Here is an 18,302-nt window from a genome sequence, read left to right as displayed (position 1 = left end):
AGGAGGAGGAGGAGGAGGAGGAGGAGGAGGAAGAAGAAGAAGGAGGAGGAAGAAGAAGGAAGAAGGGAGGAGGCAGGAGAAGGGAAGAAATGAAGCAGGGAATAGTAAAGAGAAAGAAGATATCATTTGAGAAGACAATAAATTTCTCTAAGCACCCTGCCTGTATTGCTTGTGAATCTCATACTGATTAATGGAATTATATGAGTACACTTATTATTATTATTAACACCAATGACAATTGTGGCAGCTCGTGTGTATTGCTTTAGGTTCACTAAAGGTTTTCATTACAAAAGTTCTACTGTAAAACTAATATTATTATACCTATTTTACAGATGGCAAAATTGAGGCTCAGAGAGTTAAAACAATCTACCCACACCACTACAGCCAGGACCAAACTCAGACGCATTTTCCCATCTTCCAACCGAAGTCCAGTGCTCTTGGTCCCCCCTGCAAAGGATGATCGTCCTCCCTGACTCGATAAGACCCGAGCCAGGCACCAGTTTTCCCCCTTTCCCTTCCTTCCTCCCAGGCCCTGTCTTACCTGATGTCTGAGTCACACGGCTCCTGCTGTCACCGTGAGCAGTGTGTTGTGACTCCCCAGCTTGACAGTTTTACAACAAACATGTTAAGCTCACAGTTGGCAGAGCTACTTACTGGAAGAAACCAGGGGGGGAAAGCCCCTCGGAGTGAGTGGTGGCCATAACCTTTGGCTCTCTGGGAAAAAAACCCCAAATCTCAGCTTCCTTTGTCCCAGCCCACCTTCCTTCCTCCCCCCCTTCAGCCCTAGCCCCTTGGAGGGGACCACAAACCAACCGGAGGGAGTAGGATGCAATCCTGGCTATGTATCCCTGGTCAGGTGGCAATCATCTCACCTATGGAAAATGGAGGAGCTGCTGGGGAGAAAGACTTGCATGAATTGCTCTTCCTTTCCTCAGGCTCGTCCCAGGGGACCAGTTTACAGAATGGAGGCTCTCAGGTGAGGATCAGAGATGCACACTGGTGCTGGGTGCCACCAGGCATTTTTCATCTCCTTAGCAAATTCTCACACTTGCCCTGAAATTGCTCTGCCAGACTGGCACCTCAGGGACCCGGCTCTTGGAAGGTGTTGGAGGGAGACAATGGCTCGGCAGCCACGCCTTGGAGGAGAAACAGGCCACCTTTTCTCTTCTTCAGGCTGGGGGCTGGGGAGACACAGCACACATGGATTCCCTTGGCCCTACCCCAAAAAGGGAATACTTGCCTAGTCCAACAACTGATGGCAGACATTACAAAGAGTGGGGGAGATTCCCCAAAGCAGTCCAACAATGAACGGGCATTCACTGGGGCTCCCAAGCCCAGCCCTGGCAAGGGAAACCCTGCAGAAGCCAGTTTGCTTCATTCTCCAACTGTGATCTCCCAAGAGTGACCACCTAACTGGTTTTTCCACTCTTTTCCCCTCTCTCCCTCCCTTCCTTTCTCTCCCTCTCCTTCTCCCCCCACCAACCAATGGACCCAAGAAACAAGACACGAGAAGAGGTTAGACACAGGAACAGTCCCTTTTATTGTACATTGCAGAAATAGCCCTGTGTAGTGGTTAACAGTGCACCATATACACAATATTGAATTAAGAAAAGGAGGGGAAAGGGGGACGGTCGGAGGGAAGGAGAAAGAAACCTCTTTGAGGTTTGTCATCCAAAGTTGCAAACCCAAAAGAAGAAAAGAAAATGGTGAAAAGACCCCCCACCCCCACCCCCTGCGCAAGAGGCATCTCTGCAAACATCATGCAAAAAGGAGAGCAGTTCTGCTTTAAGAAAGCCCGAGAAATAACCCAGAAAAGAGAGACTCCAACGAAGCACTGCTTTACATGGGCTCAGGGAGCACAGAAAAGGGGAACCAAACCAAACTGCCTTTTGGCATTTCCAGATATTTGGCACTCTCGTGATCACATTTTTGTACAATCCATTCATTGAAGAGGATGAATAGCCACAACACCGGGAGGAGGAAAGAACAAGGGTGGGGGCTCATACAACAGATCCAAGAAGGTTGGGTGGGGGTTGTTTGTTTGTGTGTTTTCCCCTTCCTCCTCCCGTCACAAATAAAATTCCTCCATGTGAACTGGAGCCCGGATTGCTTGCAAGCAGTCCAGAGATCACAAGCTTCACAGCACATTGAAAACAGAAGAAAACTCTTCCTAGATGGCATTCCTTAGGGAAAGTGGGTTGGTTTTGTTCTGTCGAGCGCACGAAACATCCCACCAAGGGAGACCTTCCAAGGTGGCGGGAAAACGAAATAGAATAACTATCTATATATATGTCATTCTGCTTTTTTTTTTGCTTTTTTTTGTTTGTTTTGTTTTGTTTTACACACATCCAAGGATATGAACATTTCTGTAAAAATGAAACGGACAGCATTTCACATCTAAGTGCACAGAATCATTTTTGCCAGATGGGAATAATGTAAACAAAAGGCTGACTTTCAGGGCAGCCAGATCAGCAAAGGGGATGCCAGCCCCCCCCCCCCTCCCACCAGGAACCCGGAGGCATTTTGCTGGGCAGGCGGTAGCTGCTGCTGCTGCTGCATTATTTAAAGTGGCTGGAAATCCAGGTCTAGAATTGCGCAATATTCACTGTATATAAAAGGAAACGCATATTAATTTAGACAAACAGCTGCAGCTGATGTCGATTTCCTTATGGGTGTGTGTATATCTATTCACTGATTTACTGAATAATTTCTTTTTGCTTTTTTTTTTTGCTTTTTTTTTGTTTTTGTTTCTGCAGAGGACCCTAGAGCCTTTCCGGTCCTTGCTATTCTCACACCTCTTCTGTCCCCAGGCCTGACACAAGATACAGGTTGGTGGTGTGTCGGCATTGTGGACTGCAGGCTAGAGTAATGAAGATTTTTTTCAAAGTGCTTTTTTTGTTTTTGTTTTTGTTTTTGCCAATAAACTGTGTGAAGTTGCTGTGTTTATTATCATCATTTTCTCCCTTAACTCAGTGTCTTTGGGGGCTTTAAACACCAGGAGGTGCCTTTTCTGTCATATTTTTCAGCACGTCATCAATCCTATCATCTTCAATAACAACTGTAAGGCAGAAAAGAGAGTGAAGAGTATAAGCAGGCCTTTTCTCCAGGAGAAAGGTGGGGGGAGAAGGAGGTCGAGGGGGAGGGGCTTCTCTCTCTCTCCCAAGGATACCCCCTGAGGCACTAGGCACCCCTATCTCCAGCTGTCCCTTAGCTCTCCTCTTCTGCCCACAAGTCTCTGCCCTTGTCACAGCCACTGACAAGGGGGGGGGGGGGGGGAGCCCAGGTTAGGAGTGATGGATCTCAGACAACCCAAGGGTCGGTGGGAGGGTGGTAGTGGCCAAGCAGGCCTCCCCCCTCCCCCTGCACACCACCCACCTACTCACCCAGCCTTATTTATTTGGAAAATGGGCTTCGTGGGATGGGGGAGTGGTAAGGCAGAGGGAGACTAGCCAGGCAAACAGCAGCCTCTCTACTGTCGGCTCTGGATAACACGGCCAAGGGTCCCAATGGGGCTGGGGGGCGGGGAAGGGGGAAGGGATGAAGATGACAACCTGGCCCTTTGCACTGACCTAGCCTAGGTTCAGACTAGAAAGGAGGGAATGGGAGAAAGTGGGGGCGAGGGCTGGATTTCCCATGGGGTGAGAAAGGGAAGGGGAAATCCCTCTTCTGCTTCTTTCCTTTCTCATTCCTCACCCGAACCCAGTTCTCCGGGTTAGGGTCTGAGGAAAGGAGGAAGAGAGGAAGGTTGGCTTTTAGGCTTTTTGTGTGCATGTCCAGGAAGAGGGGATGGCTAAGGAAGCCAGCTCGGGCTCCCCTGCCCCATCCCACCGTCTTTTCCTCAAGCTCCCTAGGAAAGGCAGCAGCAGTCAGGCTGGCTCTGCCCTGCCACTGCGGTGGTGTGGAGGGGACTCTGTCCCTACCTAGGCCCCCTCCCCCGCACTACCCCAAGGGGAGGCCCGAGTCCCTTGGCGTCCAGATCTCTCTCTGGACTCGAGGCTACACTGCGCAAAAAAAAAAAAAAAGTTTGGCGGGGGCGGTGACCAGGCTGATCTTGCCGGGGCCCCAGACTCCAGCCGAAGGTGGTGGCTACTAGACTGGGATCGATCGAGGGGGGCAGAGGCCCTAAGACTGTGCTGGTTCAATCAGGCTGGGCATGGGGGCGGGGAGGGGGGAGGAGGGGTGGTAAGGAAGGGAAAGGAAAGGAGAAAAAAGGCGGAGGGAGTACCAGCCCTCTTGCTGCTGGTCCCAACCGGACCCCGCAGTGCGCCCGCCCGCCCTCCCCCGTCTCCGGAGACTCCCCTTCCTGAAGGGTCCAGGAACCGCACCAAGGCACCAGAACCTCCTTTCCTCTAGCCCCTGAAGTGTGCCCCTCCCTGCAGCTTGTGGGTACCCCTCGGAGGTCTGCGTCTCTCCCTCCTCCCCTAGCTTTCGGGAGCACCTCGGGTGTTAGCGCTCTCTCCCCTTAATTGATGGGTACCCCGGGCCCCGACTTAGGGCGGGGGCGAGGGTGGGGTGCTGCATCCCTTGCCCTGCTCCTAGCCTATTAGTGCCCCTCGGATGAAAGCCCAGAGCTGGAGTGGGATGAGACTCAGCGCGGAAAGGCAGAACGCTGGAATGGGGTTCAATCCCAGCTGGGTGCCTCCTCCGAGACAGGGAAAAGGGGAGAGTCGCCCCCTGTCCCAGTCCGCCTGCAGCACGCGGGGGGGGGGGGGGTCAAGGGAGGGGGAGGGGGACTGGGCGCTCCCAGGTCTCACTCACCTCTCTTGCTCCTGCCGATCTGGCCCAGTTTGGGCGGTCTCTTGTTCTGAGCCGCCCCGAAGAAGTTGTTGGTATCCTGCAGGCGGCACGTGAAGATCTGGCCCACGTCCCCCCCGTCTCCATAGTGCCCCAGCTTTTCCTCGTTAAACGGCAACACTTCCGACATGTTCTCGCCGGGTGGTTTGGCGGCGCCGCCTCCTCCTCCTCCTCCTTCCCCGCCTGCGGACAGGGTCAGCGCTGGAGCAGGGGGGCGGCCGAAGAGGGGCGGTCCGGGGCAGGGGAAGGGTGCCCCGAGGCGGCAAGCCGGGAGGCACGGGGTCGGGGCAGCGAGACGGCCCGGGGCCGCGGAGGAGGGACTGGGGGAAGCCGGAGGAGAGAGGGCGAGCTAGGAGAGAGGGAGCCCCGGGCGTCCGCAGCTTCGCTCGGACCGCAGCCGCCGCCGCTGAGTGCACCCTCCGCCCCACGGGTGCAGTCACATCCTTGTCTCCACCGCGCGGCTTCTAGGGCTCTGGAGGGGGGCGGGCAGGCGGAGGGGGGCTGGGATCCTGGGGCGCAGCAGCAGTGGGGGGGCTGAGTAAAGAGAGAAGGGAGATCCCTTTCGAGCAGAGCAGGGAAGGGCAGGGCAGGGAGGAGGAGGAGGAGGAAAGGGGGGTGGGAGCCCCGGGGGGGGGGGGAGCCGCTGGCGGTCCCTCTCCTGCTGCCGCGACCACCGAGGTGCTGCTGCTCCTACTGCTGCTGGTGGTGGCGGTGAAGGTCCGGAGGAAGCTGATGGAGAGAGATGTGCAGAGACTGGGATGCGAGGGAGAGAGGGGGAGGGGACAGGGAGGAGGGGGGAGAGGGAGAGAGGAAAGAGGGTAAGAGGGAGGGGAGGGGAAGAGACGAGAGGAGAGATCCCTGGAAGATGAGTAACGTCACGGAGGGCCGGCCGAGCCGGGCCGCGCTCGAACTACGAGGGATGGCTTCCTGCTGGCGACACTCCCCGCTCCCCGGCCTGCCCCTTCTCCCCTCCCCAGGCACACTCTGTCCTGGCGGGGATCTCTCCTCTGTGCGCTTCCTCCCTTCCCCCAGCTCCGCGGGCAGCCCGGTCCTGGGCTCGCCCCCTTTCCCTCCCTCCCCCTCCCCTCCTTTTTCCCTCCCCCTCCCGGGGCCAGCCTCGCTGTGTTTACTCCCGACCGGGGAGGGAGCCTAGGCTCAGCGGCTCCGAGCCTTCTCCCAGGCCGGGCCAGGCCGCCGGGCCGCGCTACGTGGTCTCCCTGGGAGCTTAGGCTCCGCGACCTGGGTGCCTTTCCCTTAGTACAGGATTATTAGTATTATTTACTCCTGGGCTAAAGCTGGTGCAACCGAGTATGCTTCGAGGTCACTGCCCGTTTGCTGTACCCCATTCCCTACATCCCCACACCCCCGGCCCGAGGAGGGATCGCCGTACGCTGGGGTGACCCAGGATGAGGAAGGACAATGATTGTAATTTAGGGTAAAGGATTCTGGTTTGGGAGAGGGGGAGACCTTACCAAGATCGTCTTTCTCCGCCCCCAGAGGACAGGGTGGGGGCGTTCAGGGACACTGGCACGGGGAAGACTCTGATTTGGTCCTTTGGGGAAGAGGGAGACAGTCCCAGGGGTGACCACCACGCCCCAAGACACAGGCGGAGAGCAGAAAGGGGAAATCGGGCAAGAATGGAGGGTATTCTGCTTTGGGGGAGGGTGAAGCCTTTACGTGAGTGTCTTATCAGGACAGAGGCGGGGGTGCATTCTTGTAATTCACGCTTTGGGGATGACGGGGCTGTGGGGCTGCGAGACCTTACTAGCTGTGCCCCGCCCCCTTCACCCCAAGTTAGCCCCAGGGGAAGCCGAGTTCAGGGGCGGAAGCTGGAGGAAGAAACAACATTTGACCTAGAGCGACGGGAAGCAGGCATTTCCATTCGGGGGCTAAGGAGGTGTAACGAAAGTGGGAGGGGGGGCGACGACTTGTCTTTGCATTCAGCTGGGGGGCTAGATAGAGGAGTCTGGATTGGACTAGATGCATCCCTCTTTCTTCCCAATGCCCAAGGCCCCTCTCGGGAGCAGCTGAGCATTTGGGGGACACTGATCCCCACCCCCAACTCTGGTGGTGGAGCTGCTGTGACTGGAGTACCAAAGTGAAAGGGGGTAGTTAATGATTAGTGGACGGAATTGTTCTTTCCTTCCCCCATGCCCAGGCTCGACCGCTCCACCCTAACCCTGGAGGAGAGAGTGCCTTCAATTGCTCCCATGGAACCCCTCTTTCCTTTCCTGCTCCGTGACCTCCCAGCCCTTTCCGGAAAGAGACTGGTTCTTTTCCCCAACCCTACCCCGCTCCGAGTCCCAAAGGGAGAGGGAAGGGGAGGGATTGCTCCAGCCCGTAAATCCTCTCTCCCTTGCGGGTGCTCCTTGGTGTAGCCTTCGGGGAAGGTGAGGATTCCCTCGCTGGAGGATTAGGCTGGCACTTCCAGATCCATACCTCCTCCATTCCCCGCTCCCATCAGCTCCTGGGAGCCCAGAAGCTTTGAAGTCCCTGAAGCAGGCAGGGATAGCCGTGAGCGCTCTACCCTTTTCCCGGCCCCACCAAGCAAGCACCTGCTCCAGCTCAGGGAGCAGAGGTAACCTCTGCCCCAGGAATATCAGCTACCAGGGCCCCCAGAGCACATTCCTCTCTCCCTCCCTTTCTGTTCCCAATGTGACCTGAAGAAGGCTTAGGCCCAGGTACAAAGATGGCACACCTGCTCCTCAGTTTCCAGGAGGAAGGGGGAGGGGGGGTGTAGCAGCTTGGAAGAGCTAGGGGAATCCCAGCCCTCTAAGAGGCTTGTCACCTACCCAGATGGCTTGCTAGGAGGAGGGCAAGGAGTGTGAAGGAGGATCATTAGCATCCCAGTGTTCCTGTGACACCTGTTCTCTGGTGCTCTAGATGTTCTGTGTTCTATGGATGCCCCACCACAGCAGGGAGGCCATCCACTCAAGGTCACACAGAATGTAGTGCCAGGATTGGGGGGTTCTTGAGGGCAGCTTCCCTGCCTGTTTTAGCTGCTGGAGGAAGGGACCTCTGCAAAGTCAGAGTGGAAAACAAAGAAAGCCCCAGGATAAAATAGGGCCCTGTAATCAGGGTGTGAGGTGGGAGTTCAGCTCCTCCCTCCAACACTTATTAGTCCCTGGACAGGGAAGATGGTCACCCTTGCTCAGTTGGCATTAGGTGTAAGGGAGGCTCTCATGCCCGTTTCAGGCAGGCACTGGTGCCCTTAGTGCAGATACTAGAAAGATTCCATAGGAGAATAGCACCCAGAATGAAGGGGGAGCCAACACCCCTCACTCTTATTTTGTTTCTGGGCTCTTCAGACTCCCATTTCCAGGGACCTGCCCTGTGGCAGCCCAAGCCCTGGCCTCACAGAGCATCCTTTCAGTTGCAAGAATCCTCAAAATCTGGAGTATTAGAACATCTGGTGTCAAGAGTTGCAAATGGGGATGTCAGAATTTGGAAGTCCCCTGCAAATGTCAGTGCTCAGAGGGACCCTAGAACAGAGAATATTAAGGATGGGGAGGACCTTAGGGCACAGAATGGCAGAGCTGGGGGTGGGGGCTAGAAAAACGGAATTTTATGATTTCAGCACTTTTTCTCAAATGCCAATATTCAACTTTTCACATAGGACCTTTGGCAAAAGTCTAGGGAATCCGATCATACAATAGTAGTAGGGTAGAAGAGCCCTTAGAAGCCATTTAGTTCTTCAGATGGGGGAAATCCAGGTTCAAGAGGTGGAGATGGCCCTGTGTCATAGCCAATAAGCAGCAGAGTCAAGATGAGAATGCAGATCTCCAGGCCACTCTATCCATCTGCTTTGCTGCTTCATTCAGGAAATAGGGATTGAGTGAGTTGCTGCTGCCGTACCCTGTGCTGGGCTTTGGAGGCAGGACATCAAAAGCAGCAATAGTGCAATCCCAATCTTGCTCTCTGATTCTGGGACTGAGCTCTTAGCTTTTTTCCATCCTTGGTCTCTTTTGAGCCTCACAACACCCCAAAGGGACAGGTCAAGGATTGTTGTTGTCATCGTGTGTCATAGTCTTTGAAGAGGCACAGAGGGCCATGAATGGACTCAGGGAAAGGGCATGGCTTTAGCACAGTGCCTGGCTCAGAGTAGAGACTGAATACACATGCTTCTTTTGTGTGTGTGTACCCATACTTCATGAACCCATTGGGAGTTTTCTTGACAAGGATACTGTTGGCCCTTTCCTTCTCCAGCACATTTTCCACATGAGAAAAGTGCAACAAACAGGGTTAAGTTCCCTTATCCAGGGTCACACAGCTAGAAAGGGTCTGATGCCAGATTTGAACTCAAGTCTTCCTGACTTCCAGATTTGTTACTCTCCGCTGTGTCACCTAACTGCCCAATATACTCTCTCTGTCAGAGAGAGAGAGAGAGAGGAGAGAGAGGAGAGAGAGAGAGAGAGAGAGAGAGAGAGAGAGAGAGAGAGATGGAGAGAGAGAGAGAGAGAGAGAGAGAGAGAGAGAGAGAGAGAAAGGAGAGGAGAGAGAGAGAGAGGAGAGAGAGAGAGAGAGAGAGAGAGAGAGAGAGAGAGAGAAAGGAGAGGAGAGAGAGAGAGAGAGAGAGAGAGAGAGAGAGAGAGAGAGAGAGAGAGAGAGAGAGAGAAAGGAGAGGAGAGAGAGAGAGAGAGAGAGAGAGAGAGGAGAGAGAGAGAGAGAGAGAGAGAGAGAGAGAAAGGAGAGGAGAGAGAGAGAGAGAGAGAGAGAGAGAGAGAGAGAGAGAGAGAGAGGGAGGGAGGGAGAGAGAGAGAAAGAGAGGAAGAGAGAGAGAGGGAGGGAGGGAGAGAGGGGGGAGGGAGAGAGCGGGAGAGGGAGAGGGACAGAGACAGAGAGACAGAGACAAAGACAGAGAGAGAGAGAGAATATAATAACACATTCCTGGAATTACATCTAAAGATGAAGGAAAAAAAAAAGAAATTCTAACCCTGAGATTACATATACAGATGAGACTGAAAGAAGTTACTCAGCTAGTAAGTATTGTAGAAATCCTTTCCTACAGTATCTGAGGCAGGACTTGAATCAGAACCAGCACTCTATCCACTGGTCCATCTAACTGGCTCCATAGAAATCATAGTTCCAGGGAGCAGCTGGATAGCTCAGTGGATTGAGAGCCAGACCAAGAAATGGGAGGTCCTGGGTTTAAATCTGGCCTCAGGCACTGCCCAATTGTATGACCCTGCCCAAGTCACTTGACCCTCATTGCCTAGCCATGACCTCTCTTCTGTCTTGGAACCACACAGTATTGATTCTAAGACAGAAGGGAAGGGTTTTACAAAAATTTTAAAAAGAGAAAAGAAATCATAGTCCCCATCCTCAGGACAGCTGGGGATCCAATAAGCTTTGACTCAAGCCCCATATAGGGGCAATTAGGAGATGCTACATGAAAGGGTATCAATTCAATCATTCAAAAATGCAGCATTTGTTAAGTGGTGACATACAAAGATGAAGCAGAGCCTTGCCTACCTTCAAGGAGATTACATTCTGTAGGGAAGCTAATTAGAGCACAGTTAATTAAGGCACAGGGATCTATTGGGAAGGAAATTGGACATTTTGTCTCTGATTGTGAGCCTGCCTGCCTTCTGGTTGAAGTCCTGTTGTTTGCAGAACACAATGTCTATCCTTCATCCTTCTGGGCCCCCTCCTTGAGTTTGTCTGCAGTGTGTGTGTGTGTGTGATGTCCTCCTGTTGGGCTGTAAGCTCCTGGAGGGCAAGGACAGCTTCATTTAATCTTTGTATCCCCCAGAGCTGTCAGACATTCAAACAGGCTGCCTTTAGAGGTAATGAGCTCCCTGGTTGGTCCTGGAAGTGTCTTCATAGCAATAGAATGACCACCTCTCAGGCAAACAATGGAAAATTTCCTGAATTCAGGCAGAAGGATTAGCCCAATGGATCTTTTTTAAAATTTATTTATTTAAATCCTCACTTTCTGGCTTAGTAACAATTCTAAGACAGAAGGACAAGGGCAAGGCAAATGGGGTTAAGTAACTTGCCATGTGTCATTAGATTTTGTACCCCAGGACTTTGTTTCCCAGAACCCCACTTTCATCCTCAAGTTAGGTCCTTATGTTTTGGAGATAGTTTCTCCAAAACCCCCTCGCCTCTCTTCTCCTAAGAACTGGGTCAGGGAAAACTTCTCTTTACTCAGGCTTTACTTTTGTCTTTATATTTCCTGTACTTCAAGGGATTATTAATAAAGCTTATAAAATACAATATTTGGAGTTATTGGATGTTAATTTTAATCTTATACCTAGGGTCACATACCTAGGGAGTGTCTGAGACCAGATTTGAAACTGAGACCTCCTGACTCCAAGCCTAACTCTCTATCCACTGTGCTACCTAGATACTCAGACAAATTCTGAGGTCTCCTACATGAGCTCCTTCAAGGGTCCAGTTCCACAGCCAAGTCCAAGTGTCTGTCTTCCAGTCTCTCTTCCGAGTGAGAGTTCTTTGATCTGACTTGAATAGAATATCAAATTCTTGAATATCTTCTTCTAGCCTCTGGTCCTCTTTTTAAAGATCTTTTTCTCTTGTGTCACCTCCCCTAAATTTCATGTCTACCAATCACAGCAGACACTCCTCTCTAGGACGGCACTCTTGAGACTTTTTTCCCTGATTAGGGCCTTAGAATTTCTACCTGGCTCAGAGGAAGCTGTAGTTCTCTCTCTCTCTCTCATTCTTTAATATATTCCCTCTATTGTAAATAAAACTACCATAAATTACATTTTACTTTAGTAATTCATTTTGGGATTTAGAAATTAAATCCCTAGTGACCACCAATTTAAATATTCAAGTACAACCACATAAAAAATTTAATAGGCTGAAGTGAAAAAGACTGACAGAGAAGAAAAGAAGATCCTTTTCTCTGATTTCTGCGAGAGCATTTTACAGATGAGGAAGCTGAGGCAATCAAGATTAAAGTGACTTACCCAGGACGACACAGGTTTTGACCTATCCAGGCAGGTAGTCATTCCTGCCTCAACCAGAACCAGCTTTTGGCTAGGCTGGAAATACATCGGTTGCAGAAATACCATCTTGAGAGAGTATTTTTAAGATTTATATATTATTTTATAAGATATTAGAAGGAGGCTTAGCTAGATAGATTTTGGGAAAGATAGAGATAAGGAAAAAGAGGTCCATGAAGGCCTTGGAGTTGGGTGTGAGTTGAGTTAGAGATCTCATAGTTTTTAGGGAATCCCTTATCCTTAAACCCTGTTATCTTTCATTTCTTTACAACTTTAAGATATTAAAGATAGGTACTTTTATATATCTGTCTCCAAGACTTTTTACAACCAGTCAATTTACTAGACCCGAGAGTGAACCAACTGTTCACTTTCAACAGCTAATTAGCAGGCCTTTTGTCAGTAACTAAGAAGAGGGGCAGCTGGGTGGCTCAGTGGATGGAGAGCCAGGCCTAGAGATGGGAGGTCCTGGGTTCAAATTTGGCCTCAGACACTTCCCAGCTGTGTGACCTTGGGCAAGTCACTTAACCCCCATTGCCTAGCCCTTACCTCTTTTCTGCCTTGGAATTAATACACTATATTGATTCCAAGATGGAAGGTAAGGGTTTATAAAATAAAATAAAAATGACGAAGAGATTATCCAAGTAAGGATACAGGTTCAACACCATCCTTACAAACTCTCCAAGAAGCCATGGGGTTTCTAAGAATTACTGTTCTCTCTACCAAACCAGACCTCATTTCTTTCTTAGCAGGCTATTTCATTAGGAGCTGTGAACCAAAGAAAGCCCTAGTTGGCCAACCCCCTGGAAATGAGCCCTCTCTCTAGCCAACCTGGTCCTCTCATGGCGGGCATGTACTTTGTCCCATATCTGGTCCCATACTTGAACTCTGTTTGGATCTTCATTGTGATTAATTTGTTTTTCAGTCATGCCCAGTTCTTCATGACCAATTAAGGTTTTCTTCATAAAGATACTGGAGTGGTTGGCCATTTCCTTCTCCAGCTTATTTTACAGATGAGGAAACTGAGGCAAACAAGGTTAAAGTGACTTCCCCAGGACCACACAGCTAGTAAGAATCTGAGGCCAGATTTGATTCTCCGAAGATCATTTATGATTTATTTATTTTATTTTATTTATTATAATTCCTGACTCCAGGTCTGTGGTGTCATCATAGCAACACGCTCCTTGGCAATGACCCCTTTGTCTCCCTCTGCTCTCCCAATTTTACAGATGGGGAAACCAAGGCACGGTATAAGGAGGAAAGGGGAGAAGTATCCAAGAATGAATGTCAAAGGCTTGGAGGTCATTGGAGGCTGAATTCCCAGGCTCCAGAGCATCCATGCAGGCCAAAAAAGGCCTCTGGTCCGCTCAGAATTCCAGGCACACGTTTAAAAACCAAGTCTGGCTGTGATTCTGGGCCAGTCAGTAGGGAAGCGGAGCTGTGGGCACCCGTCCCACGGGAGGGAAGAAGCCCTGCTGCATACCAAATCGGCCTCTGTTAAAGGCCAGCTGCCTGTTCCTGGGAGGCCAGGTCTTGGCTAAGCAGTTGCCAAACAGGGGGTAGCTCCCCCAGGCCGAGAGCCGGACAGAAACAAGGAAGGCTGTGAGGCCCCAGCAGCTCCCACCCAGGCAAAGCCAGAGCCGGCCCCTAAGTGGCCCCCACCAAGCAGAATGACAGCCCACCTGTTTGAACTGAAAATCAAAGGCGGTTGAAATCCTCTTTTCTGAGCACCGCAGGCCGCTTGGCCCGAGAAGCCCCCTGACTTAAAAATAGCCCATCCAGGCCTCTCTGCTTCAGAGGCACGGCGTTGGGGACGAAGAGACCTTCCAGAGAAACCTTCATTGATCGTGTTTGTGTCCCCAGGACCTAGCACAGAGAGCAGAGTACCTGCATCAGAGCAGGCATTTCAAAGCTGGAATGAGAGGCAGAAGAAAACTCAACAGCGAATGTCACCATTGGAAACCTTAGAGCAGGGAATGTCAGGACTAGGAAGGTCTTTAGAACCCAGAATGTCTGAGCTGAGAGAGGTCTTACAGCATAGAATGTCAGAGCTAAAAGAGAGCTTAGAACCCAGAATGTCAGAGCTGGGAGAGAGCTTAGAACAGAGAATGTCAGAGCTGGGAGAGAGAGCTTAGAACAGAGAATGTCAGAGCTGGGAGAGACCTTAGAACAGAGAATGTCAGAGCTGGGAGAGACCTTAGGACAGAGAATGTCAGAGCTGAGAGAGAGCTTAGAACAGAGAATGTCAGAGCTGGGAGAGACCTTAGAACAGAGACTGTCAGAGCTGGGAGAGAGCTTAGAACCCAGAATGTCAGAGCTGGGAGAGAGCTTAGAACAGAGAATGTCAGAGCTGGGAGAGAACTTAGAACAGAGAAGGTCAGAGCTGAGAGAGAGCTTAGAACAGAGAATGTCAGAGCTGGGAGAGACCTTAGAACAGAGACTGTCAGAGCTGGGAGAGAGCTTAGAACCCAGAATGTCAGAGCTGGGAGAGAGCTTAGAACCCAGAATGTCAGAGCTGGGAGAGAGCTTAGAACCCAGAATGTCAGAGCTGGGAGAGACCTTAGAACAGAGAATGTCAGAGTTGGGAGAGAGCTTAGAACCCAGAATGTCAGAGCTAAAAGGGAACTCGGAACACAGAATGTCAGAGCTAGAAGGGCCCAAACAACCTAGAATGTCAGAGCTAAAAGGGAACTCAGAAGCAGAATAATAGAGTTAGAAAGGCCCAAAGAGCCCAGAATGTCAGAGCTGGGAGGGGGGGGGGGCTCTTAGAAAACAAACAAAAAATACTATTAATGTCAGGATTGTGCTAGATTAAAATGAGGCCATTCTTACTCTTAAGGAAAATGAATATATATGAATTTATGCCCTATATGTGCATAATATATATATGGAAATTTTGGTAGGGGTAGGACAGCAGGAATCAGACAGGTGATAAAAAAAGAAGATAGCACAGATGCTGAGCTTGAAAGAAGTTAGAGATTCTGTGAGGTCGAGGTGAGAAGGTAATGTCTTCCAAGCATGGGGGGCAGCCTTTGCCTGCAAAGGTATGGAGGTGGAAGATAAACTGTCAGCCAGGATTAATTCCTAGAATTGGACTGCCAGTTCAGGGTCTTTTTTACTACATCTAATGAGAGGTGGGGGGAGGAGAGAAAGAGAGGAGAGAATGGAGAGAGAGAAGAGAGAATGAGAGAAAAGGGAGGGAGAGAGAAAGAGAGAGAGGAGAGAAAGAGAAAGAGAGAGGAGAGAGAAAGGAAAGAGAGGGAGAGAGAGAGGAGAGAGAAGAGACAGAGAGAGAAAGAGAGAGGGAGAGAGAAAGAGAGAGGAGAGAGAGAGGGAGAAGAAAGAGGGAGAGAGAGAAGAGACAGAGAGAGGGAGGGAGGAGAGAAAGAGAAGGAGAGAGAGAGAGAGGGAGAGAGAGAGAGGAGAGAGAACAAATTTTAAGGGGAAGGGGTGAGTCAAAGGGCTAGTTTTAAAACAAAACACACAGAGAATACCCCCCTAGGAGTCTGTGGACTACTAATTTAGTTCATTTCTCACCCTAGTCCCCAACCCCAGGAAACTGGCAAGGTTGAATCTGGCCAATCAGGACAGATTCCTGATTGCCAGCCTCCAAGCGCCTTTAGGGAAGAAATGTGTTCCTTGAAAAGGACTGGGAAGCATGTGAGGACAGGATAGGAAGGCCTGGTGGGAGGGGAGGAGGAGAGCTCCAGCTGGGGGGAGTGGGAGAGAGGCTGGAAAGACATCTCCTAAGAGAGATGCCCTAAGTAAAGGCCACAGAGAGAACAAGGATTTGGGCAGTTATAAGGCAGGGGGAGATGCTGTCTGCCTCAAGCTTAGAGAGAACAACCTCTCCCTGGTCCACAGGAGGGCAGATCCAGCAAGCTCAGGGAGGCACTAACCAGCCTGCTCAGGGATGAGGAATGGGATGCTACAGAATCCAGCCTAGACTGGTCCCTCCGGGAGTGATGGGGGAGAGGGTCAGAGAGTGCGGAGGGCTGATGGGAGACGAGAGGGACGTCCTTTTAAATCACAGTCTCCAAGAATTTCAGAGTTGACTAGATCTTCAAAGCTACCAGAGAAGAGGGAGTTTCTTCCCCCAAAGGCAGCCTTCAGTTAGGTCCTACTCTTCATGACTCTACAGATCATAACTTTCCCAGGGAAGGGTTCATGGCAAGAATACCGTAGAGGTTTGCCATTTCTTCAGTAGATCCTTTTGTCTGGCAATCAGAGATGAAGTGACTTGCCCAGGGTCACATAGCTAGAAGTGTCTGAGGCCGAATTTGAACCCAGGACCTCCCATCTCTGGGCCTGACTCTCAATCCACTGAGTTATCCAGCTGCCCTCATCAATATCCTTTCTAATGATACTTCAAATATGGTCTGACCTGGATAGAAGACACCTCCTTAGTTTTGGAAGCTTTGTCTTGCTTAGGGCAGCCCAAGATCAGGTTGGCTTTTTTGATCTATACATCACACTGCTGACTCATACTTAGCTTGTAGTCCACTAACACCCCCAGATCATTTTCTGACAAACTTATGTCTTCAAATAATTCCCCTTGTGCTTATGAAGTTATTTTTAAGCCATCTCAGCCTATGAGACTGTGAGGGTTTTATTTCATTCATGCGTGGTAGGGAGGCTGGTTCCAAAATCCAGGAAAGGGGGCTGTGGGGCCCTTTCACCCCAGTCCTCAAAATCCTGAGCTGAGTCACAAAAGTTAGGGAGAGGAGGAGAGTCTGGTGGCTGGGGCTCTTTTTATTTAGGCCTGAATGACTCACACAAAAAGTGCTTTGAGGGGAGATAGTTTCTTAGAGCGAAGGGAAAGGAGAGACACCCAGCAGAGGAGAACACAAAGAGGGATGGCGATAATGAGAGAGAAACAGTCAAGAGCAATGGAGAAAAGGCTGACAGAGAGATGGAGGAAGGTACAAAGAAACAAAGAGATTCCAGCAGAAGGAACTGAGCCAGCCCCCACAAAACAAAGGCAAGCAGCCCAGAGGAGAGGGAGAGACAAGGGGAACGTAAGGGCTGGGGAGAGAAGGGGAAGAAAGGAAAGGAGAGAGATGCACATCAGAGAGAAAAGAAAATAGATGTCCAAAAGGCAGGACAGGACAAGGCAGGATGACCTCAGAATCTCTGGAGCTCCCCTTATACCTGAACCATTCCTCCTACTTGAGCCTCCTCCCTCAACTCCCAAAACACTCTCCTGGTTCTCCTCCTACCTCTCAAAACACTCCTTCTTGGCCCTCTTTCTTTGTCCCTCTTTTCATTATTCTCTCTCTGTCTCCATCTCTGTCTATCTCTCTCTCTCTCTCTTTCCCTCTCCCTCTCTCACCATCTCTCTGTCTCTCTGACTCTCCCTCTCTCACCTTCTCTGTCTTTCTCTGTCTCTCTCTCCCCTCTCTTTCTCCTTTCTCTGTCTCCATCTGCCTCTCTCTCTCCCTCTCCCTTCTCTTCTCTCTCTGTCTCTCTCTCCCCTCTCTTTCTTCTTTCTCTGTCTCTGTCTCTCTCTCTGTCTTTCTCCCCTCTCTTTTTCCTCTCTCTCTGACTCTCTCTCTGTTTCTCTGACTCTCCCTCTCCCTCTCTCACCTTCTCTCTGTGTCTCTCTCTTTCTTTCTTTCTTTCTCTCTCTCTCTCTCTCTCTCTCTCTCTCTCTCTCTCTCTCTCTCTCTCTCTCTCTCTCTCTCTCTCTCTCTCTCTCTCTCTCTCTCTCTATTTTTTATTCCCTAAATGAGTCATGGGCAGCCAGGTGGCACAGTGCATTTGAGTGCCAGGCCTAGGGTCAGAAAGACCGGAGGTCAAATCCAGCCTGTTAGGTATGTAGATAAAATTATCTGGAGACTATATATTATTATAATTATTCATTATTAATATTATTAATTTAATTATAACATAAATATAATTAATAAATATACAAATATAATATAAACATCATTAATAGTTATAATAATATAAATATATGTATCATTGGTACTTATAATTATAATTAATAAAACATATTAATAAATAACTTATAATTATTTCTTAGACAATGAAAGCAAGTTGGAGAGAGAAAAGGCACAGAATTACATGGCCTGTTACCTAGCTTCATCTCCCATTTCCATGGACTCCCACTGCTTCCTAGCCAAGAAAGCCGCTTCCTCATCCCCAACTTCTAACCCCAATGAGGTCATTCCCTCCAGATCTCCCGGGCTGGACAGACACCACCTCAGTCTGGGTCAGAGACCCGGAGTCATACAATACAAGATGCAAGTATCCTCCAGGATGTCGGGGAGCCAGAGGCATCTCCTTACACAGATAAGCCTTAGGCCTTGCTTTTAACTCAAGCAAAGGAGAGGCTGAGACCGAAATGAATTCTCAAAACTTTCCTTTTAGAAATCAGAAAAATCCAAGTTCAAATCTTGCCTCCGATACTTCCTGGATGTGTGACCCTGAACAAATCACTTAACCTCTGCCTGCCTCAGTTTCCTCAACTATAAAACAGGGATCATAATAGCACCTTGCTCCCAAGGTTGCTGTGGGGATCAAATGAAAGAATATGTG

General features: G+C 50.1%; 1 protein-coding gene across 1 annotated transcript; it reads right to left on the bottom strand.

Moving 5' to 3' along the window:
• Window positions 1-1,516: 1,516 nt before the first annotated feature.
• CAMK2N1 (calcium/calmodulin dependent protein kinase II inhibitor 1) lies at window positions 1,517-5,842 on the bottom strand. Its single transcript, XM_056795673.1, has 2 exons — window positions 4,759-5,842; window positions 1,517-3,058 (listed from the first exon to the last, which is right to left on the bottom strand). The coding sequence occupies exons 1-2, from the start codon at window positions 4,922-4,924 to the stop codon at window positions 2,988-2,990; spliced, it is 237 nt and encodes a 78-aa protein (XP_056651651.1). The 5' UTR covers window positions 4,925-5,842; the 3' UTR covers window positions 1,517-2,987.
• Window positions 5,843-18,302: the final 12,460 nt, after the last annotated feature.

This window comes from Monodelphis domestica, chromosome 4 (genome assembly GCF_027887165.1).
Source record: "Monodelphis domestica isolate mMonDom1 chromosome 4, mMonDom1.pri, whole genome shotgun sequence".
Taxonomy (NCBI): Eukaryota; Metazoa; Chordata; class Mammalia; order Didelphimorphia; family Didelphidae; genus Monodelphis; species Monodelphis domestica.
Note: the sequence above shows the minus strand (reverse complement) of the source record. Positions and strands in the feature narration are given on the sequence as shown.